The following is a 24568-nucleotide window of genomic DNA, read 5'->3' on the forward strand; positions in this document are numbered from 1 at the left end:
AAAACCAAGGAGGGGGCGGAGCTACGTTTCAGCACTGCAGCGACGGCAGTCACACCGTACATATCCGTGACGGCAGTCACACCGTACATATCCGTGACGGCAGTCACACCGTACATATCCGTGACGGCAGTCATACCGTACATATCCGTGACGGCAGTCATACCATACATATCCGTGACGGCAGTCACACCGTACATATCCGTGACGGCAGTCATACCATACATATCCGTGACGGCAGTCACACCGTACATATCCGTGACGGCAGTCACACCGTACATATCCGTGACGGCAGTCACACCGTACATATCCGTGACGGCAGTCACACCGTACATATCCGTGACGGCAGTCACACCATACATATCCGTGACGGCAGTCACACCGTACATATCAGTGACGGCAGTCACACCGTACATATCCGTGACGGCAGTCACACCGTACATATCCGTGACGGCAGTCACACCGTACATATCCGTGACGGCAGTCACACCGTACATATCCGTGACGGCAGTCACACCGTACATATCCGTGACGGCAGTCATACCATACATATCCGTGACGGCAGTCATACCATACATATCCGTGACGGCAGTCATACCATACATATCTGTGACGGCAGTCATACCTGGCTGGTGATGTCAGAGGGCATGGGCGAGGGAGGCTTGGAGTAGACGTTGGCGTCCTGTGATATGAAGCCTGAGTCGTGGGAGGAGACGCTGCTGAGGCGGTGAGCGTTCCCTGGTGGCGGCTGGGCCAGGCTGCGGTAGCGATAGGACGAACTGGGTGAGTGAGTCTGAGAGCCTCCGGAGGAGCGAGAGGCGCTACTGTGGGCGCTGTTCACACTGCTGCAGGGGGGTGGGGCCAGGGTGACAGGGTGGTGAGGGGGCAGGGAAGAGGGTCAGGCAGGGTGAAGGGAAGTGTTTAAGGTATGGGGATATCATATAAACCACATTTATGAAGTAAGAGGTGGAGAAGGTAGGAAATTGAACGATGGTGTGTAGAGATGGATATGGGGAGAGAGTGATGAAGTGAGACGGAAAGGGGAAAAGAAGGGAGATTGATGGTAGCGAGGTACAGTGATGTATCGGCCAGAGGAGCAGAGCAAGCAGTGGGTAGAGTTCATATGAGAGAGACGGGTAGTTTATATGATGGGTAGAGTTCAAATGAGAGAGACAGGTAGTTTATATGATGGGTAGTTTATATGATGGGTAGAGTTTATATGAGAGAGACAGGTAGTTTATATGATGGGTAGAGTTTATATGAGAGAGACAGGTAGTTTATATGATGGGTAGTTTATATGATGGGTAGAGTTCATATGAGAGAGACGGGTAGTTTATATGATGGGTAGAGTTTATATGAGAGAGACAGGTAGTTTATATGATGGGTAGAGATCATATGAGAGAGACAGGTAGTTTATATGATGGGTAGAGTTCATATGAGAGAGACAGGTAGTTTATATGATGGGTAGAGTTCATATGAGAGAGACAGGTAGTTTATATGATGGGTAGTTTATATGATGGGTAGAGTTCATATGAGAGAGACAGGTAGTTTATATGATGGGTAGAGTTCATATGAGAGAGACAGGTAGTTTATATGATGGGTAGTTTATATGTTCATATGAGAGAGACAGGTAGTGTATATGATGGGTAGAGATCATATGAGAGAGACAGGTAGTTTATATGACGGGTAGAGTTCATATGAGAGAGACGGGTAGTTTATATGACGGGTAGAGTTCATATGAGAGAGACAGGTAGTTTATATGATGGGTAGTTTATATGACAGGTAGAGTTCATATGAGAGAGACAGGTAGTTTATATGATGGGTAGAGTTCATATGAGAGAGACAGGTAGTTTATATGATGGGTAGAGTTCATATGAGAGAGACAGGTAGTTTATATGATGGGTAGAGTTCATATGAGAGAGACAGGTAGTTTATATGATGGGTAGAGTTCATATGAGAGAGACAGGTAGTGTATATGATGGGTAGATATCATATGAGAGAGACAGGTAGTTTATATGATGGGTAGAGTTCATATGAGAGAGACGGGTAGTTTATATGACGGGTAGAGTTCATATGAGAGAGACAGGTAGTTTATATGATGGGTAGTTTATATGACAGGTAGAGTTCATATGAGAGAGACAGGTAGTTTATATGATGGGTAGAGTTCATATGAGAGAGACAGGTAGTTTATATGACGGGAAGAGTTCATATGAGAGAGACAGGTAGTTTATATGATGGGTAGTTTATATGATGAGTAGTTTATATGATGGGTAGTTTATATGAGAGAGACGGGTAGTTTATATGATGGGTAGAGTTCATATGAGAGAGACAGGTAGTTTATATGATGGGTAGAGTTCATATGAGAGAGACATGTAGTTTATATGATGGGTAGAGTTCATATGAGAGAGACAGGTAGTTTATATGATGGGTAGTTTATATGATGGGTAGTTTATATGATGAGTAGTTTATATGATGGGTAGTTTATATGAGAGAGACGGGTAGTTTATATGATGGGTAGAGTTCATATGAGAGAGACGGGTAGTTTATATGATGAGTAGTTTATATGATGGGTAGTTTATATGAGAGAGACGGGTAGTTTATATGATGGGTAGAGTTCATATGAGAGAGACAGGTAGTGTATATGATGGGTAGAGATCATATGAGAGAGACAGGTAGTTTATATGATGGGCAGAGTTCATATGAGAGAGACAGGTAGTTTATATGATGGGTAGAGTTCATATGAGAGAGACAGGTAGTGTATATGATGGGTAGAGATCATATGAGAGAGACAGGTAGTTTATATGATGGGCAGAGTTCATATGAGAGAGACAGGTAGTTTATATGATGGGTAGAGATCATATGAGAGAGACAGGTAGTTTATATGATGGGCAGAGATCATATGAGAGAGACGGGTAGTTTATATGATGGGCAGAGTTCATATGAGAGAGACAGGTAGTTTATATGATGGGCAGAGTTCATATGAGAGAGATGGGTAGTTTATATGATGGGTAGAGATCATATGAGAGAGACAGGTTGTTTATATGATGGTCAGAGGTTAAGATGAGGACATTTCCAAGTTGAAGTTGAAAGTAGCAGCAGTGAAATAAGGGAACCCAACCAGAATAGGGGGGGAAGGAAGCACAGAGTGGAGAAGCCAAACACACAGGAAGAGAGAGAGGCCGTGCAAATACAGATGAATAGGAAGTGATCAAACCACAGGAAATAGAGAAGAGGCCAAACACACAGAACACCAAGGGTAAGTGTGAATGCGGAGTGGAGAGATTGGGAGACACACATGCAGGGATGGGGATAGACATGTTGAGGGTGGAGGAGGGGGTCAGAGGTAGGGGGTTGGGAAGGGAGGAGGAGGAGGAAACATGGAAAGACAAGTTAAGACCATGTGAGAACCAAGCATGGGTAGATTAGACACACAGGGTACAGGACAGGGTTGCTGGCATGCCCAAAGACATGGCCTCCCAGACAGTGACACAAGTGACACATCAGAGCACTATCGTGACAAGCCTGAGAGATACTTCTTCAGAATAGAAGACACCACTTCAGACCTAATAAGTGTCCCACTTCATCACACATGGAAACAGGGATTATTTTGAAAAAAACTCTACATTCTAACATAAATGCTATGTGCTATTCGTTATCATCAAACAAGTCTGTTTTAAGTTGTAATTTTCACCACTAAGAGAAAAAAAAAAAAACTTTTTTTTTTAGTGCTTCGAGTGTTGCAAGCCATATGGCGCCATCTGTGATTAAACTGTGAGGACAGAGGACACAGTAGGACAACAGACACATGGACCAGCAGACAGACGCTCAGTAGACTCTCATACAGACAGACGTGTGCAGCCATGCAGGGGCGCCTCTTTGACTAAGACACGACACATATCACATATCTGATCGCCACCTCTCACTGACACTTTCCCTGTCGCCTTTTATTGTCAGATATACTGCATGATCACACTCACATAGCCTCCAACATACCATCCACACACCTTGGATCAAAACAAAAGAATCCAGGTCAATACAAATGTCTGTATTTCTAGTCCATGTGTCCTGTCTCCCTCTGGTTCGTACCTGCACATGCTGCTCTTCCTGGAGCCAGAACTGCTGGGGGAGGAGGGAGGGGTCTGGTAGGACCAGCTGTAGTCTGAACCCTTCAGGTCTTTAATCACCTGGGAGAGAGCGAGGACAAACCAGTCAGCACCATATAAGTGTTATACCCCTGAAAGGCGGGAAATATGAGAACGATTCACACGGACACATTAGCATAAGTTGTAATGCATGAGCTGGTAAACTGCATGCTTCCCCTATTGGAATTCCTAATCAAACTCTGTACAAACAGACATCTTTATCACATTCAGATAAATGAATAGCATATTGCTTGCTGGTGCACATTGATGCTATTATTGATATGGCACATTTCACTCTATCACACAAGCACTGTTCCACCTAGCATTTCATGACCTCTGTCTAGACAGTGGGACTGAGAGATGGTGCATTATACTAAAATACTAGACTAAAAATAATACAAATATATCTTAGAAGAGAGTGTTGGTACCTGCTCGCTGGCGGGGGGCAGTTTGTGGGGATCAATGGTGAGCACAGTGAGGTCATCAATAATGGCCTGGAGGTGAGTGATCTCTCCCAGCATGGCAATCTCTCCATTCTGATCAAAACATCGAGACTCATTTCAGTCAGTTAGTGTTATTATTTATGGCAATAGCGCTGGCCTTATGTGAATGACTACAACTGTTCAGCTTTGACTCAACACTAGAGGGCAATGTCAATATATTTTAGCTGGTGGCTTATTGACCCCCCCCCCCCCCCCCCCGTTTCATCTTCACTCTGGCCCAATCCCAAATCGTCCCCTAAACACATGATAGGATTTGATTGGTATGAGCAACCTGGTAATAGCTCCACCTCACCCTCTGATAGGCTCGATGGAAGTTTTACCATATTGGTCCTATGTCTCACCCCAGCTCCCTGGTGTTTCCCTCCCCATACAGCCCCCGCCTCCCCTCCTCCAGTCTTACCACTACAGGCTGCAGGAAGCCGATGAAGGTGCAGAAGCGTCCCCTCTCCTCCACCAGAGCGCGGCGCACCGCCTGCTTCTCTGTCTCCTCCATCAGCAGGTACATGTCATTCACATCATGCATGGCACTATCCAGCTGGGGCTGCAGGTCCCCTCGGCCTGGGAAGCCAGGAGGAAGAGCACAGGGGACAGGGTGACAGGAACAAGGAGCAGGGAAAGGGAAACAGAGGGCAGGGACATAGTATACAGGGAGTGGCGGGGATTGGGAATGGAGAGAGAATGCAGGGAGCGGGACGAGGAAGAGGACAGGGGATGGTAGAAGGACAAAAGCAGGAGAAGAGGGTAACAGAGGTCACAAGGGAAAACCCAAGTGTGACACACAAGAGAGAGGAGAAGGAGAGAAAGAAAAGATTAGAAAATGTGTGGTGTGTCTGGGCTTGAAGGGACAAAATGTCGCCCCTCCCCTCCTCCCATCCCTCCCTTCTCGGTCCCCCAAGACAATAACAGACACCATGGACACAGGACAGAATGATCTACAAATACTACACTGGTACGGTATCTACATGAGATAAACCAAATAGTGAAAAAAAATGAACAAATTAAAGTGTCTTCAAAATGTCTTGTAATGTTAAGTCATGCAGCAGGGAGTAGTGTCAGAGATGCCCATGGTAGAGAAGCAAGGAGGGGGAGGGGGGGGGTCTTAGTCAACAGCAACCAGTGCTGTGAGCAGAAAGCAGAAAGAGCTTTAGAACAACAAGTCATGCAGGAGTCACAAATGTCACAGGGCAGCTTTCCAGAGGGCTCAGAAAGAAGACGTTTAATGGTTGCAGCTAGCGGGCCAAACTACCTGAAGATGAGTGTATCAGGCCAAATGCATTATAGTGATGTAAATCACGTAGCCATTTACTGTCTCCCAATAGTCCTTTTTTTGGTCATGGGAAGCCCCTCTACACAAAATACATGTAAAGAAGAAGCTGTAGCATTGCATAGCAGTGTTGTGGGACGAGAACCACATACTTACCCTGGATTTCTACAGAACGGAAATCAACCACAGACAGAGAGGGAGAAAGGAGGGGAGAGAAAAAGGAGGAAGGGACAACAAAGATGGTTGAGAGGAGGAATTTGGGGGACATATAGAGGGTCAGAGGGGTGACAGGGGTAAAGGAGAGAGAGCAGAGATCGTTGAGCTCATCGTTAGGGTTAGTACAAGGAAGCCATCACAGCTCAGTTCACAGCCAAAGTGCGCACGGTTAGAGCAAAAACACTGTTGCAGCCAAGTCAAAACCAATTCGACCCAAACATCAATGTCCACCGGTTTTCACATTAAATACACCTCAGTTCATCATTTTAGATTCTTGCATCTGCCTGGCAACTGTCTAGAAACAGCCTTAAATAGACAACAGTATTTATTGGCTGCTGGATCAGAGTGAACTGTTTTATCGCGAATGAGGGAAGGCCTGTCATTATCATCCTGACCACCTGGGGAGAGTGTTGCTCTATAACCTCAGTCTTCACTAACATGGAGTGGAGCCATGTTCTCCCTCCCTCACTGCGGCTTCCCTCATTTCACCCCTTCTCTGTAGTGATTTGAGGCGATGGCCCTTTTAAAGACCAAACTGTAATCGTCAACAATCTGCAAACACACGTCAGCTATGTCAAACGCTTAAAAAAAACACACAAAAAAAACACTGATATAGTCAGAATGCCTTGGCAAAGGATCTCACCTTGAGAATTTGACCTTGACATTTTCAGCACTACTTCTAGTACTACTGTAATGTCATGCTGAAGGGAAGCCACAGCTGAGACCGTTACATAACAGAGAATGCCTGGGTTAACCTATAGTTATCGAGCCCAAACAAAATGCACAACCTGCTGTGATAGAGCGCTGGATCGCCGGAGAGGGCAGTTTGGAGTGTTCAGCCATGCTAGCTGTCAGTCGGAGAGAGCGAGAAGAGGAGCAGCCTACCTTTCCGGGCCTTCTTCTGCAGTTTCATGGTGTCTGAGGACTTCTTCTTGATCTCATGACGAGATCTCTTGTACTCTGGAGGAGAGAGAGGGGACAGAATGTCATCCACTTTGGACAGCGGAGACAGAGGGGAATATGTTTGGCCAGCGGTACCCTGCCTGTGTCCCACCTCCATCATGATGTTTTTCATCATGGCCACCTAGTCATCCCCCCATTCATTCCTACTTGCCATACATCACTCCTCACCTCTCCACCATGCTCGCTGATATGCAGTGAGCGCTCTGGCACAACAATGGTTGCCATGCATCACCCAGGTTGGGTGTCACACATTTGGTGGTGGATGAAGCGAGTTTCCCCCCTTACTATGTAAAGCGCTTTGAGTAGAAAGGCGCCATATAAATCCAATCCAATAATATTATTATTCACCTTTGGCATGGTCCTTGTCCAGCTGGTTGGCGGTCTTCTTCCAATCCTCAATCCTGTCCTGGAGAGGAGTGATCAAGCTCTCCATCAGAGCACTGGGAGGACAGAGGGAAAGAGAAAGCGCGAGGTACAACGGGTGTGATAATTAACGGTTATAATAACGATTTACTTGGATTATTATTTTGGGGGGGTATTTCTTTTTACCCGCTTTTTCTCCTCAATTTCGGGATATCCAATTTACGATCTTGTCTCATCGCTGCAGCTCCCTAACGGGCTCGGGATGAGGCGAAGGTCGAGTCACTGCCTTAGACCGCTGCGCCACTCGGGAGGCTATAATGATTTTCTTAACCATTTAAAATGTAACAATGTGGCTTCATCTGGCACACATCACATGGAACACGTGGACAAAATGAGTCTTTGCCGTGATGAATTCTAAAAATGATATGTTTTCTTATGAAACCATGGAAAATATACGCTCTTATGTATGAGATCTTTAGAAAGGGAAAGCGGTTATATAAATTCTCCTTCGTGGCTCGTCCCACTTCACTATTTCTGGTATGTGACACATCTGCACACCCCCATCACTCCAGGATGAGCTGGGAGTCCCATGGTGGAGTGTGGAAACGGCAGTCTCCCAGGTCGACCAATCACAGACTGACAGCACAGTGCTGATGTGGACTCCAGCCCTGTTTATAGTGTGGCGCAAAGTAGACGGGTCAGGAGACCGGTGTTGATGTGCCACCACAGGGTCAGAAAACGTTTGCTTTGTTAGTAATGTAAACACCCCCCACCAAGACACCACCATCCTCATCACCACAGACACCACCATGTTGGTAATAGCTTCTGATTTGGAAAAGAAATCATTCGAGACTGCAGACATAATATAATGGATCCCTTTCTTTGAGATTTACTGTGTGGTCTAGAACAGAGCGGGCTGCTTGCTGCTGGTGGTTCCATTCATTTAGTCTACGTGTCCGAGAGAAGAGTCTACAGACGTCCTATAATGGAGGTGCTTGGGATTTGGGGAGAGGGGAGGGAGGAAGATGGAGGATGGGGAGATGGAGGGTTTTTGTCCTCACATTCTGTTTTCTCCTCCCTCCGTCTCCTGTCTGCATCACACATTTTAGGGAGAGAGGGTTCCAGTCTAGATAGTGTGTAGAATAACCAGTCTGAGGTGATCTTGTGTCTAAATCACACACGCACAAGTGTTCTGCACTGCTATTTCCACATTACCACAGACCCGACCCAAACACTGGGATAGACTTACATGGAAAACCCATGACCGGTAGCTCACTCAGTGGAGGATGACACGTGTGAATTCCCTCTCCCACCGTGAAGAGAGTCTGGGCGGCAGGTAACCTAGCGGTAAAGAGTGTTGCGCCAGTCGTGAAAAGGTTGTTGATTCGTATCACAGAGCCGACGAGGTGAAAAATCTGCCGATGTGCCCTTGAGCAAGGCACAACCCTAATTGCTCCTGTAAGTCTCTCTGGATAAGAGTGTCTGCCACATAACATAAATGTACATTTAGACCTGCCACCTATTCGCATTTCCATACGGTTGTAGCTTCTGAACCAAAAACAAGAGTCACAGTTTGTCCAAAGCTTACGACAGACTTTCAGAAGGTCAAGGAACATGGATGGGGTGACAGCTACTACTCATTATTGTTGGCTACCATCGTCAAAGATACGGTTTACACAGAGCAGTGACTGACAGTTCACGGGACCAATCCCCACCAACGGAGTGATAGCAGGGACAGAGCTAGGCCTATAGGAGGATGCCTGTGTAAGAGGGCGGGACTTACTTGGTGAAATGGCGCAGTTTGGCCTCGATGCTGCGATGGCGCATGCACATCCTGGTAAGAGCTGATCCAATGTCTCTGGTGGCGCCTGAAAGAGATCACAACACAGAGGATGTTAGGGAAACACTCGGGAAAACGGTCAGTCAACGTAATGTATACTGCAGACCGACAAGCCAGACAGACCACCAAACAGACTGCCCACTGAGGTCTGTTTAATATTCACTCCAACAGACAGCAGCAACCTGGAGGTAATATACACACTCCTGCCCTAGTCCAAATAAAGATATTAAGGACAGAGGCCTACGCAGTGTGTGTGAGTGTAGTGTACAGTATGTGTATAGTGAGCGTGAGACTGTGAGTGAGTAACCTGGAACTCTGATAAACATCAGGCTATTTTTAGCCGAGGAAGAACATTTGGAAAAAGCTGATCCCGGACTCTGAGCGGGCCACTTCACTTGCTTCCAAAGAAGCTGAGCCAAGCAAGCACCGGTGTTACTGGCTTGGAAAGAGCCTCAGAGTATACACTCCAGTGAAGAAACAAGCACTCCAATTCAAATCTAATTTTACTTGTCACATGCGTCGTAAACAACAAGGTGTAGACCAACAGTGAAATGCTGACTTACGGGTCTTTTTCCAACAACGCAGAATTAAAAGACAACACAAATTGAAATAGTGACACGAAGAATAAATAGAAAGTGAATAACGAATAAAAATAACATGGCTATATACAGGGAGTACCCGTACCGAGTCGATGTGCAGAGGTACAAGGTGATTGAGGTAGCTATGTACATACTGTAGGGGTAAAGTGACTAGGCAATATGATAGATAATATGCGAGTAGGAAGAGTCACATCTGGAGTTCTAGTATCTAATACATGCAATCTCTTGGTCTGATAGCCTCTAACATCAGGGTTAAATCTCTCACAGCGTACAAGGGGTTTAGCTCTGACGGGATTTAACCCTCTACTCCTATATCCTGGTGCTCAGGGGTTATCTGGTCAAACCCCACCCTATCCACACCCCTCCCTCTCCCTATACCCAGGGTTGGCTCGGACTACACCCCTGTCCCTACACGTGCCCCAGTGGGAGGGAGAGGGGTTGCCCCAACTCCGTCTGATTACTCCTGTTGGACAAGCAGACCCTTCAACCTCAGATTAAGTGCAGAGAAGCCAGCTCCTTCACCTAAGTCATATCATCATATTAGTCCTCCCAGTCTCCCAGTCGCTCATTGACACTGTGTGTGTACACACCATGAGAGTGACCTGGACTGAGAGACAGCAGGATCCTATCTGAGTCAATCCGAGCATCCTGCCCCCTGATCCACCCCATTCCTATCGGTACAGCCATCACCCATCTGGGGCTCCTGTGACCTTGGCCTCATCTTGGTGAGGTCATACCTATAAGACTGGTGAGAGAGATGGGCTCCTAGTATTCAAATGTATACACATTGATTACATACAGAGAGGGACAAATGAGAAGGGGGTGGGGGGGGGGAACTTGTTCATTTGTGAAAGTCATTTTTGCCAAATGACGTCTAGACATGAACCAAACTAAGGACTTATTAAGGTAAGGACTTATTATTGACAATGCCGGTAAAGCTGTCCGCCTTCTGTACTGCTGGGCCCTCCTTCACTTGGATTCCTAAAGTCAAATCAGTGATTACTGCAGAGAGACAGAGAGAGACTAAAAAGGCCAGTCTCCGTGAACACACACTGTTAAAATACAGAGAATGTCTATTCATAATTAGAAACTGGGTGGTTTAAGTCCCGAATTCTGATATAATTCTGACAGCTGTTGTATACCACGGGTATGACAAAACAATTATTTTTACTGCTCTAATTACATTGCTAACCAGTTTATAATAGCAATAAGGCACCTTGGGGGTTCGTGGTATATGGTCAATTTACCACACCCCCTCGAGCCGTAGTGCTTAATTACCCAGCAACCATGTATTAATCCTCCTCCCACACACAAACACATACGGAAGGAGTGGTGACATTTTCTAACCTCAATATGAAATAGTGCCTAATGTCATGCCAATAAAGCACCTTGAAATTGAAAGTTAAAGTTGAGAGAGCGCAGGAGAGCGAAACAGAGTGGGAGAGAGAGGTTGATACCTAGTGACAAAAAGAGAAAGGAGAGAAAGCGAGAGAAAGAGGGAGACAGAAAGCGAGAGAGAGAGGCAGTGCTGAGAGGGATCTCCTCACACATTCTAAAGAGCTAACTGCTGGGGAAAGAATGTAACAGCCTGTGTGTGTGTTTGTTTGTTTTCCCTCCTTTTAATATATTCTCTTCCTGTTTTATATTCTTATGAACTTCCTCTCTCTCTCACTTTCATAACAACATCCACAAGAGATCAACAAGATGAGAGAGAAAAAAAAGGCTCACATCTGGGAAACAAATTAGGCCAGCGTGTGTCTAGCTCTGCGTGTGTAGCTAGGTGTCTAGCTCTGCGTGTGTAGCTAGGTGTCTAGCTCTGCGTGTGTAGCTAGGTGTCTAGCTCTGCGTGTGTAGCTAGGTGTCTAGCTCTGCGTGTGTAGCTAGGTGTCTAGCTCTGCGTGTGTAGCTAGGTGTCTAGCTCTGCGTGTGTAGCTAGGTGTCTAGCTATGCGTGTGTAGCTAGGTGTCTAGCTATGTGTGTGTAGCTAGTTATGTGCAGCTGTGTGTTTAGTCAGCCACCAATTGTGCAAGTTCTCCCACTTAAAAAGATGACGCCTGTAATTTTCATTATAAGTACACTTCAACTATGACAGACAAAATGAGAAAAAAGTCCAGAAAATCACATTGTAGGATTTTTTATGAATTTATGTGCAAATTATGGTGGAAAATACGTATTTGGTCACCTACAAACAAGCAAGATTTTTCTGGCTCTCACAGACCTGTAACTTCTTCAAGAGGCTCCTCTGTCCTCCACTCGTTACCTGTATTAATGGCACCTGTTTGAACTTGTTATCAGTATAAAAGACACCTGTCCACAACCTCAAACAGTCACACTCCAAACTCCACTATGGCCAAGACCAAAGAGCTGTCAAAGGACACCAGAAACAAAATTGTAGACCTGCACCAGGCTGGGAAGACTGAATCTGCAATAGGTAAGCAGCTTGGTTTGAGGAAATCAACTGTGGGAGCAATTATTAGCAAATGGAAGACATACAAGACCACTGATAATCTCCCTCGATCTGGGGCTCCACGCAAGATCTCACCCCGTGGGGTCAAAATGATCACAAGTACGGTGAGCAAAAATCCCAGAACCACAAGGGGGAACCTAGTGAATGACCTGCAGAGAGCTGGGACCAAAGTAACAAAGCCTACCATCAGTAACACACTACGCCGCCAGGGACTCAAATCCTGCAGTGCCAGACATGTCCCCCTGCTTAAGCCAGTACATGTCCAGGCCTGTCTGAAGTTTGCTAATGAGCATTTGGATGATCCAGAAAAAGATTGGGAGAATGTCATATGGTCAGATGAAACCAAAATAGAACTTTTTGGTAGAAACTCAACTCATTGTGTTTGGAGGACAAAGAATGCTGAGTTGCATCCAAAGAACACCATACCTACTGTGAAGCATGGGGGTGGAAACATCATGCTTTGGGGCTGTTTTCCTGCAAAGGGACCAGGACGACTGATCCGTGTAAAGGAAAGAATGAATGGGGCCATGTATCGTGTGATTTTGAGTGAAAACCTCCTTCCATCAGCAAGGGCATTGAAGATTAAACGTGACTGGGTCTTTCAGCATGACAATGATCCCAAACACACCGCCCGGGCAACGAAGGAGTGGCTTCGTAAGGAGCATTTCAAGTTCCTGGAGTGGCCTAGCCAGTCTCCAGATCTCAACCCCATAGAAAATATTTGGAAGGAGTTGAAAGTCCGTGTTGCCCAGCAACAGCCCCAAAACATCACTGCTCTAGAGGAGATCTGCATGGAGGAATGGGCCAAAATACCAGCAACAGTGTGTGAAAACCTTGTGAAGACTTACAGAAAACGTTTGACCTCTGTCATTGCCAACAAAGGGTATATAACAAAGTATTGAGATAAACTTTTGTTATTGACCAAATACTTATTTTCCACCATAATTTGCAAATAAATTCATTAAAAAACCTACAATGTGATTTTCTCGATTTCTTTCCCTCATTTTGTCTGTCATAGATGAAGTGTACCGATGATGAAAATTACAGGCCTCTCTGATCTTTTAAAGTGGGAGAACTTGCACAATTGGTGGCTGACTAAATACTTTTTTGCCCCACTGTATATATAGAAAGGTGAGGAATGTGAGTAAAATTAAGCTTGTTTAATCTGCCAGTCTGTGATGACTCCCCCCCCCCCCCACACACACACACACAGTATTTGTACAGTATGGGCAGCCAATAGCTCAGTCACTATACCTTGTTTAGCTATAGGTCAACCCCTAATAGAGACATCTAGTGAAGTAATCCTGAAAGGAACTCCTCTCCTCTGTGTAGTCTGCTGTCATCCCCATCTGCTCCTGCCCTAACCCCAGCACAGCCAGCCTGTGTTTACTGTTAGCCTCCCTGCCTGTAACCCTCCTCCCTGCAACGCTCCCCTCCCGCAGTGAACCCACAGGGAGCCAGCACATATTGATTTTTCCCATGACATTTAGTCAACCAACACCATGGTGAGGGAACAGGCTGATATGAGAGAGAAAGGTGGAGGGAGAGAAGGAGACAGCAAGGAGTGGGTGCATTGGGTGGGTGTGAGAGGGAGTGTGGAGAGAGAGGAAGGCAGAAGGAAAGAGCGATAGAGCAGGGCGACAGAGAATGACAGGCAGGAACAGAGTGATCAGGCATCTTCCGCTGGCATTCGTGTTCCCTCCATCTCTTCCCCCCCCTAACCGATTTCCTCAACCACACATCCTGTCAGGCTACAGACACCTTTAGGTTGCTAATACAATTCAGCATGACAGTCTACAGTCGTGGCCCAAAGTTTTGAGAATGACACAAATATACATTTTCACAAAGTCTGCTGCCTGACTTTGTATGATGGCAATTTGCATATACTCCAGAATGTTATGAAGAGTGATCAGATGAATTGCAATTAATTGCAAGGTCCCTCTTTGCCATGCAAATTAACTGAATCCCCCCCCCCAAAAAAAAAAAAAATCCACTGCATTTCAGCCCTGCCACAAAAGAACCAGCTGACATCATGTCAGTGATTCTCTCGTTAACACAGGTGTGAGTGTTGACGAGGACAAGGCTGGAGATCACTCTGTCATGCTGATTGAGTTCGAATAACAGACTGTAAGCTTCAAAAGGAGGGTGGTGCTTGGAATAATTGTTCTTCCTCTGTCAATCACAGTTACCTGCAAGGAAACACAGTCATCATTGCTTTGCACATAAAGGGCTTACTGACAGCAAGGATATTGCTGTCAGTAAGATTGCACCTAAATCAACCATTAATTGGATCATCAAGAACTTCAAGGAGAGCGGTTCAATTGTTGTGAAGAAGGCTTCAGGGCACCCAAGAAAGTCCAGCAAGCGCCAGGACAGTCTCCTAAAGTTGATTCAGCTGCGGGATCAGGCCACCACCAGTACAGAGCTTGCTCAGGAATGGCAGCAGGCAGGTGTGAGTGCATCTGCACGCACAGTGAGGCAAAGATTCTTGGAGGATGGCCTGGTGTCAAGAAAGACAGCAAAGAAGCCACTTCTCTCCAGGAAAAACATCAGGGACAGACTGATATTCTGCAAAAGTTACAGGGATTGGACTGCTGAGGACTGGGGTAAAGTCATTTCCTCTGATGAATCCCCTTTCCGATTGTTTGGGGCATCCGGATAAAAGCTTGTCCAGAGAAGACAACATGAGCGCTACCATCAGTCCTGTGTCATGCCAACAGTAAAGCATCCTGAGACCATTCATGTGTGGGGTTGCTTCTCAGCCAAGGGAGTGGGCTCACTCACAATTTTGCCTAAGAACACAGCCATGAATAAAGAACGAGAGCAACTTCTCCCAACCATTGGTTACATAATTATACTTCAGTATTCCATAGTAACATCTGACAAAAATATCTAAAAAGACACCGAAGCAGCAAACTTTGTGGAAATTAATATTTGTGTCATTCTCAAAACTTTTGGCCACGACTGTACTACACGTATCGCTCTCCTCCCCTCCCTCGGTGAGGCTATCGAACGGTAGAAGTAGAGGATGTGACTTCTTTTCTTCTTTCCTGATTTATCAAAGAGGGAACGTTGGGGTCATGACAGCCTGGAGTATTTCCTTGCAGATGAGAGAGGATAAGCCAAGTCGCCACTGAGAGGGAGTGGAGTGGCCACTGTTCAAACACACACAGTGGTGCTAACAGCTAACATCCACATGCCCCTGCAGACTCTGACCTGTGGAATCAACACTCGGGCCTAAACAAACAGCAATAGGGCTCAACGGGATTCAATACCACACCGAGACATCAGACCTCCAGCCACGTGTTCTCCGTAGCAGTAGGGAAGTGTGTGAACGTGCAATCCCAGTTGCTAATCATACATCCCGATTCCTGACCCGGTCTTTTCATCGGTTCTGTGGGACAGCTGCTAGGGGTTCCCCAGATCTCCTCAAGTGTATTTCCTGGAGATAAGGCACGTGTGCCGACCGCAGAAGCAGAAAACCAACCCAGACACTGTTGCTAGTCTCTGCCCAACCCACTGCCTCAACAAACACAGACAGACACACAGACATACCCCATATTCACAGCTCCCTGTAAAATACTGCAGTATGCAACCACCCTAAACAACATACCACACACCATCTCATATAATACACCACTGCCAGTCCAAAACACGAACACACATATCTCAGGTCTCATACTCTTAACTTATCCCCATGGTAAGGTGAAGCACGTTTTGGGAGAAAGGAGGAAGCCAAGCCAGTCTGCACTGCATATTTATGGAGCTCTATTAATGCCCTGATGAATTCACTGGTTGGAGAGCAGTAGATCAAAACACACACACACACACACACTACTTTTCATCTTTGGATGCATGTTAGGGTTTGCATATGAAATAGATGCAGTAGGAACTTAGTAGGCTGCATGCTTTATGGCAGTGGGATATGGACCTGCTCAATTCATGAATCATTCTCCGCACTGCCACTCAGCCCTCTCTCTCTCTCTCTCTCCGTGTGTGTGTGTGACAGTAAAGAAGGTGTAATTAGTACAGCCCCTGCTGTGGGCGCCCCACCCTCCTCCACGGGGACTCCCCGTGGGATATCCCTCTATTCCCTCTCATCCCTTGCTCTGCCTTTTCTGACATTGCTCAGCTTCCTTTCTGCCATTCTTCCACCCTGGGACACAGGAGGGTCACTGACCTGCCATGGAGGCTGCATTATAGGTGGTGTGCCCACTAGTAAAAACACCCTGTCGTGTTAGTTATGAACACTATCCTGTCCTTTGTGTGAAATGTTCCTATTCGTCAGTCTTTGAGAGACGGTGAGTGAACAAGTGAGAACCTAATTTTCATTCCGTCTGCACGGTTGATGAACTTTAGGAAATAAGTGGATAAACTCGGCCAGTTGCCTGGCAAGACTCCAATACTGCTCACTAGCTTAAACCCAAATTAGACCTCTGTGGAGGCACAGCAAGCCTTTCTAGCAGGTGGGTTCAGTTTGAGGACAGCAATGCAGGTAGGAGCGTGTGGTTAATGCACAAGAACACTGTTTTTCCATTCCGCTTGTTGGAGAGACACAGTCAGAAGAAAACACGCAGACACAGGCTCCTCGTTCCCTGCCTTCGTTCCCTTTCCAAATCAATCAGCACCCCTCAGACTGACAGTCCTGCTGGTTGCCGTGACAATGCAGAACTAGCACTCCTCGTGACTGTCGGTGGGGCTGTCTGTTGCTAAGGTCACTCTGGCAGAACATTATTTAACTTCCACTCCTCTCTACCTAATATAATAGTACCTATCGAATACCAGTAACTCGAAAGTGTTACTGTATGAAAATAAGCCTACATTCACATCCGTATCATAGTATCACTTTGGCAATGGATTATTAGACTGTTGCTTATCAGTGCTGGATCTTCCTTGATCACTGGGTGTCTCTCTTTCTCCTCTTCCACCTCCTCCCTTCCTCAGTCACAACCTCTTCCAGCCATTTTCTGCTCTGTCACAAGGTGGGTGGCTGTGGTTTCACATGCTATCCCATGACTCTTTATGGGGCTCCTGGAAATGTTCCACATTTTAGAAATGTTTGCTTTCAGGGCCGCAGTAGGCCCACAGCCCTTCACATGCAAGTCACAACACTCAAGAGCATTTGATCAGAAAATAGCTTCAAGCTTTCCATTGGGAAAGGACATTGGGACTGTGGTGAGAAAAAAAAAAAACTTACTGAACATTCTAGTGCCTAGGCAGAGACTTAAAAGTGGAACTGACAGCATTTTAACAACATGAACTCTTTAGAAATGTTTGTACATTTATTACAAACAGAAAAAAAAATAGGGTTAGAGTTAGCGTTAGGGGACCTTCAATGCTGCAGACACTTTTTGGTACCCTTTCCCATATCACATTTACATGTGTATTCAGTACTCAGACCCTTTATTCAGTACTGTGTTGAAGCACCTTTGGCAGTGATCACAGCCTCAAGACTTCTTGGCGGAGGATGCTACAAGCATGGCACACCTTTATTTGGAGAGTTTCTCCCATTCTTCTCTGCAGATTCTCTCAAGCTCTGTCAGGTTGGATGTGGAGTGTCACTGCACAGCTATTTTCAGGTCTCTCCAGAGATGTTCGATCGGTGTTCAAGTCCGGGCTCTGGCTGGGCCACTCAAGGACAATCAGAGACTTGCCCTGAAGCCACTCCTGCGTTGTCTTGGCTGTGTGTTTAGGGTCGTTGTCCTATTGGAAAGTAAACCTTCACCCCAGTCTGAGGTCCTGAGCAGGTTATGATCAAGGACCTTTCTGAACTTTGCACTGTTCAACTTTTCCTCGATCCTGGCTAGTCTCCCAGTCCCTGCCGTTGAAAAACCTCCCCACAGCATAATGCTGCCACCACCATGCTTCACCGTAGGGATGGTGCCAGGTTTCCTCCAGACGTGACGCTTGGCATTCAGACCAAACAGCTCAATCTTGGTTTCATCAGACCAGAGAATCTTATTTCTCATGGTCAGAGTCCTTTAGGTCCCTTTTGGAAAACTCCAAGCGGGCTGCCATGTGCCTTTTACTGAAGAGTGGCTTCCATCTGGCCACTACCATAATGGCCTGATTGGCGGAGTTCTGCAGAGATGGTTGTCCTTCTGGAAGGTTCTCCCATCTCCACAGAGGAACTCTGGAGCTCTGTCAGTGACCATCGGGTTCTTGGTCACCTCCGTGACCAGGGCTCAGTTTGACCGATAATAATAATTGATGGTTCCAAACTTCTTCCATTTTAAGAATGATGAGGCCACTGTGTTCTCGGGGACCTTCAATCCTGCAGACATTTTTTGGTACCCTTCCCCAGATCTTTGCCTCGACACAATCCTGTCTCGGAGCTCTACAAACAATTCCTTTGACCTAATGGCTTGTTTTTTTCCCTGACATGCACTGTAACTGTGGGACCTTATATAGACAGGGGTGTGCCTTTCCAAATCATGTCCAATCAATTGCATTTATCACAGGTGGACTCCAGTTTTGTTGGTTTAGTGTTTTCCAATTTTCCCCAATGTGGTTAGATTCTATGGTTTCTTCAATTACATTTCTGGCATGCTGACTCCAATCAAGTTGTAGAAACATCTCCAGGATGATCAATGGAAACAGGATGCACCGGAGCTTAATTTCGAGTCTCATAGCAAAGGGTCTGAATACTTATTTAAATAAGGTATTTCTGTTTTCACGATGGTCATTATGGTGTATTGTGTGTAGAAAGAAATTACATTTATTTTTATGACAAGCATGCACTTTGTCATTATTACATTTTCATCAATTCTTAGAATGTTTGAAAATTAACTACACGAAGGCATTTGTGAAAATTCGATGGCAATATAGAGTGGGAAAGCGGCCGTTAATTTGGACAGTTAGACACTGCAGTAAATAAAACATCTCTCTCGCCCAGGACATTCAGAGCTAGAGTAGGCCTATACGCAAACAAGCCATTTGCCACAAGGGCCTGCCATCATACACTTTGAACTGGACTGTGTGTTTACAGGCAGTTGCAACAGCGTGACATTACATAACTGGAACGCATTTGGCAAAAGTCACAAAATGCACTTGATTGGATTGCTGCACATACAGTGGGGCAAAAAAGTATTTAGTCAGCCACCAATTGTGCAAGTTCTCCCACTTAAAAAGATGAGAGGCCTGTAATTTTCATCATAGGTACACTTCAACTATGACAGACAAAATGAGAAAAAAAATCCAGAAACTCACATTGTAGGATATTTAATGAATTTATTTGCAAATTATGGTGGAAAATAAGTATTTAGTCAATAATAAAAAAGTTTCAATACTTTGTTATATACCCTTTGTTGGCAATGACAGAGGTCAAATGTTTTCTGTAAGTCTTCACAAGGTTTTCACACACTGTTGCTGGTATTTTGGCCTGTTCCTCCATGCAGATCTCCTCTAGAGCAGTGATGTTTTGGGGCTGTTGCTGGGCAACACAGACTTTCAACTCCTTCCAAAGATGTTCTATGGGGTTGAGATCTGGAGACTGGCTAGGCCACTACGAAGCCAATCCTTTGTTGCCCGGGCGGTGTGTTTGGGATCATTGTCATGCTGAAAGACCTAGCCACGTTTCATCTTCAATGCCCTTGCTGATGGAAGGAGGTTTTCACTCAAAATCTCACGATACATGGCCCCATTCATTCTTTCCTTTACACGGATCAGTCGCCCTGGTCCCTTTGCAGAAGAACAGCCCCAAAGCATGATGTTTCCACCCCCATGTTTCACAGTAGGTATGGTGTTCTTTTGATGCAACTCAGCATTCTTTGTCCTCCAAACACAACGAGTTGAGTTTTACCAAAAAGTTATATTTTGGTTTCATCTGACCATATGACATTCTCCCAATCTTCTTCTGGATCATCCAAATGCTCATTAGCAAACTTCAGACGGGCCTGGACATGTACTGGCTTAAGCAGGGGGACACGTCTGGCACTGCAGGATTTGAGTCCCTGGCGGCGTATTGTGTTACTGATGTTGGGCTTTGTTACTGTGGTCCCAACTCTCTGCAGGTCATTCACTAGGTCCCCCCGTGTGGTTCTGGGATTCTTGATCACCGTTCTTGTGATCATTTTGACACCACGGGGTGAGATCTTGCGTGGAGCCCCAGATCGAGGGAGATTATCAGTGGTCTTGTATGTCTTCCATTTCCTAATAATTGCTCCCACAGTTGATTTCTTCAAACCAAGCTGCTTACCTATTGCAGATTCAGTCTTCCCAGCCTGGTGCAGGTCTACAATTTTGTTTCTGGTGTCCTTTGACAGCTCTTTGGTCTTGGCCATAGTGGAGTTTGGAGTGTGACTGTTTGAGGTTGTGGACAGGTGTCTTTTATACTGATAACAAGTTCAAACAGGTGCCATTAATACAGGTAACGAGTGGAGGACAGAGGAGCCTCTTAAAGAAGAAGTTACAGGTCTGTGAGAGCCAGAAATCTTGCTTGTTTGTAGGTGACCAAATACTTATTTTCCACCATAATTTGTAAATAAATTCATTAAAAATCCTAAAATGTGATTTTATCTGTCATAGTTGAAGTGTACCTATGATGAAAATTACAGGCCTCGCTCATCTTTTTAAGTGGGAGAACATGCACAATTGGTGGCTGACTAAATACTTTTTTGCCCCACTGTATGCAGATAAATACCACAGGAGTAATCTTACATTTGGGAACTTTACAGTCCCATTGATCAAACAACCATAAAAAAGGTAGGCCATCTTTCCCAAAATGCACATCAACAAGATCAACAACTGATGATAGGCAGCGCAAACCTTTTTCAGAAAGTTGGCAGTCAGAATTGCACTGGTAAATGATGGGGGAATAGCCTGCTCGTTCTTCTGCGGCTTGCCTGTCAAAGTATGCTCGTCCCAACCAAGCCCCCAAGCTAACTGGCTAAAGATGGCTAGCTTGCTAGCTACTTCCAGCTGCTTTTGCTCGCCCTGGCAGAACTGGTTAGGTCGTTGTCATGTTATATAATGCGTTCATGACTAACCACATTTTTGAGCCTACGTATACTGACACTGGTCATATTCAACGGGTGTTTTGCGTTCGTAAATTCATTAGTTATTGTGCACTCTGGCACACTTAGACCAGAGTGCTCTAAAATCAGAGTAGATAGCTAGCCAGAGTGAATTTACGAACACAAGAAATGTACTAACTGTATAACAGTAGTTTAGCATAGCTAGCAAGGCGATTCACATCTCTTGCTAGCTAACCAAATGACACCTGCATCTCTAGCTGAAAAAGTCTGGTCACCCACCCACTAGCTAACTATCTATCTAAACGTTAGGCTCTGTGTTTTTAGCTTGCTACATAAATAGATATGCTAGCATATTAGCCACGTTATGACTGACTTGTCAATATAATCAAACTAGCAACGGGCAATAATTACATTCCCAGCCAGTCCATTTTTGTCCAAAATATTGAGTCATTGAAACTGAAACAGTGCATCCCGAAAGGAGGCAGCAAACAATGACCCAGGCCAGCTGTGATTTACGACCTGATAGCAATATTAGTTGGACTTCTAAGAAATGTATTGGTGAATGATATTGATCAACCGCATCCATCTATTCAATATGTTTTACTCATATTATGATTGTCTGTTTGTTTCATATCTGCAAAGTAGTTCACATTGTGTCAGTTCCACTTTAAAACCCTGGATCTGATAGTCTTATTTGAGGCTCTATATTTATCCCATCAAGGAGAAGTGTGTGTGACAGATTAGGGAGGATGGCCCAGCCTGCCATTGTGACTGACCCTTCCCTTGTGTCAGACCTCCTCTCCTCATTTGCACACTAACCCAATCAATGTCTGCACAGCTCTATACACACACACACACACACACACACACACACACACACACACGACAGACAACACAACACTACATAAAGAGAGACCTAAGACATAATACAACTAATACAAATACTGCTACAACTACTAATACAGCTAATACAACACCCCAATCAGCATTCTGTTATGAGAGATGGGGAAAATAGGTCACACACAAATACATGCCATGCACATACACCAACTTATAAACGTGCCTAACACACACAGACTGCATGAGCGCTCACTCACAACACACTCTACTTGAGTGCTAATCACACAAGCACACATACAGCTTATACCCACACACACACACCCATGCCGTGACTGCAGCATACTGTGTCATAAACTCAACATTCATAATTTAGTGATTACCGCATGGGCAGAAAATAGCTCTTTAGCACACACATCTGGGCCAAACTCGCTGGCCCTAAGCATTTCTACTCAACCCATCTCTGCCTCCACTTGGCTAAGACATCACAGAGTAGGAAGGCTTTCACACATACAGTCATGGGAGAGTTCTACACAGCCTATTTCCCCTCCCATATAGTCAAATCAATTTACACTAGAGCTGTCCAGACGTGAAGGAGGGAGCGATGTGGTTTTAGGTGTTAATTTGGATATTTACAGGGTTTGTTGTCTGATCGTTATGGTGAGCAGGTAAGTAGGGTGAAAGGGATGGCTGATTTCCCCAGAATTAAATCATTCTAGTGCAGTGGGGGTGGAAAGCGGTGTGGACGTCCCATCACCCCCGAACAAACCCCTTCACGCAGAGAGAAGGAGAAAGAAAAAACAAGTGTTTGAGTGAGAGAGGGGCAGACAGACAGACAGACTGGGGACAGACAGAGCTCCTCTAGCAGGCCTGTTTACCATGAACACACCCAGCAAGGGCTGCTTTCCTTTCCCAGAGAATATCAATGAGCCTCTTTAGACTTTCTGCTCAGTAATAATAGTCCACCATCACCACTTCCTCTCTCTCTCTTCTCTCTTTCGCTCTCTTACTCACACAAGCATTTTCCTTTTCTCTGTGCCTCAGGCTTTGTGGCCTTCCCACCAGAGCATCTCCATGGCAACGGGAGGGGATGAAATCTGCAGGGGGATTCGTCAGCCCCTTTCACTCGCTCTATTGCATCATTCACACACACACACACCTGTGATCCCCCAGAGGAATCATCTGACAGACTCATCCACTGTACATCCTGTTACTTCCTGTATCTAAGGAGGGAGTGTGAGTGAGTCATGTACAAGTCGTTTGGTAAATACCATTTGGACGGCATTAATGGATGAGAGAGTTGGGGGCGCTCTGCTCTGGTACTAATTACCCCCAGCCTACCTCTGGAGGATTAGGAGACTTTTAATAGTCCTGTTTTATGAGTTACAATCCTGCTGGGAGACACAGGATTACACTGGTATTGAGAGACCATACACACACACACACACACACACACACACACACACACACACACACACCTGATACAGAACACATTAGGCCCTCTTGCTTATACACACTGACAGATCTAGAACTTCAGAAGAACAGACAGCTGCCTCATGATGTAATCATACATTACTACATGCATTATGAATCTCCCAACCCTCAGAGTGGGAATAAGGCAATCACAGGGATTATGACCCAGCAGCAAAGGTATTCTCAACTCTCTCTGCACCTTCATCACCTAGTTTGTGTGTAATCTCAGTCAGACAAGTGCATCTCTGTCCCTTATGATTGATGGGCATGTCCCAGTGGAATCCTGGCTGCTCAGTCTGTCTAACAGTCTGGCCTAGTTCTCAGGCAGGCTGGCTGGCCCAGAATATTCCACAATATACCCATCTGAGGCCCACATGGCTTCACCAGGGCTTCTTCACCAAGCCGGGTGCCCTGCCAGCATAGCCTCAACACACACACACACACACACACCAAAACACACATTCAGAAGCACACACAACACAAGGACCAATACAGACACACACCATTACACCCACATGCATTGATGTGCGCAGCCGCGCACTTACGCACTTTGACTAACGCACCAAACATTAGCACCAGGGCAGAGCAGAGAGAACTGGCCACTCCCTGTATGAGCAATCACAACGCTGACATGACTGGCCCACGTACTGGAGCCAACTCACCAGCAAGGGGATAGTGAGCGCACACAAACACACACACACAAACGTGCAGACGCACACTCATGTCTAGCAATATATAGACAGATACACCTTTCCATAAAACTGCTTACACATCCAATAGACTAAGCACCTTCCTACATCCACCATACTGTACTGTATAGCCTTTTAATCCCTGGTCAATCTGAGCTAAGATGTACACAAAACACACACGCAGGTCCTGATCTGTAATAACCACGATGGCCCACGTATAAAATGTCTAGAGTCCTGAGG

At 45.6% G+C, this 24568-nt stretch overlaps 1 protein-coding gene across 4 annotated transcripts in view; it reads right to left on the reverse strand.

Moving 5' to 3' along the window:
- LOC115113552 (protein MTSS 2-like) overlaps nt 1-24568 on the reverse strand; it is a 74717-nt gene that overhangs the window by 8193 nt on the left and 41956 nt on the right. For 2 of the 4 annotated variants that reach the window (XM_065013015.1, XM_065013017.1), the window contains exons 4-10: nt 9232-9316; nt 7434-7525; nt 7008-7082; nt 5043-5200; nt 4568-4675; nt 4084-4181; nt 623-755 (exon numbers count right to left, since the gene is read on the reverse strand). In XM_065013015.1, the coding sequence (XP_064869087.1) occupies nt 623-755; nt 4084-4181; nt 4568-4675; nt 5043-5200; nt 7008-7082; nt 7434-7525; nt 9232-9316 (749 nt within the window). Of the gene's footprint in view, nt 1-622; nt 843-4083; nt 4182-4567; nt 4676-5042; nt 5201-7007; nt 7083-7433; nt 7526-9231; nt 9317-24568 lie in introns of all 4 variants that reach the window. The other 2 variants (XM_065013014.1, XM_065013016.1) reach the window with 1 other exon arrangement.

This window comes from Oncorhynchus nerka, linkage group LG28 (genome assembly GCF_034236695.1).
Source record: "Oncorhynchus nerka isolate Pitt River linkage group LG28, Oner_Uvic_2.0, whole genome shotgun sequence".
Lineage (NCBI taxonomy): Eukaryota > Metazoa > Chordata > Actinopteri > Salmoniformes > Salmonidae > Oncorhynchus > Oncorhynchus nerka.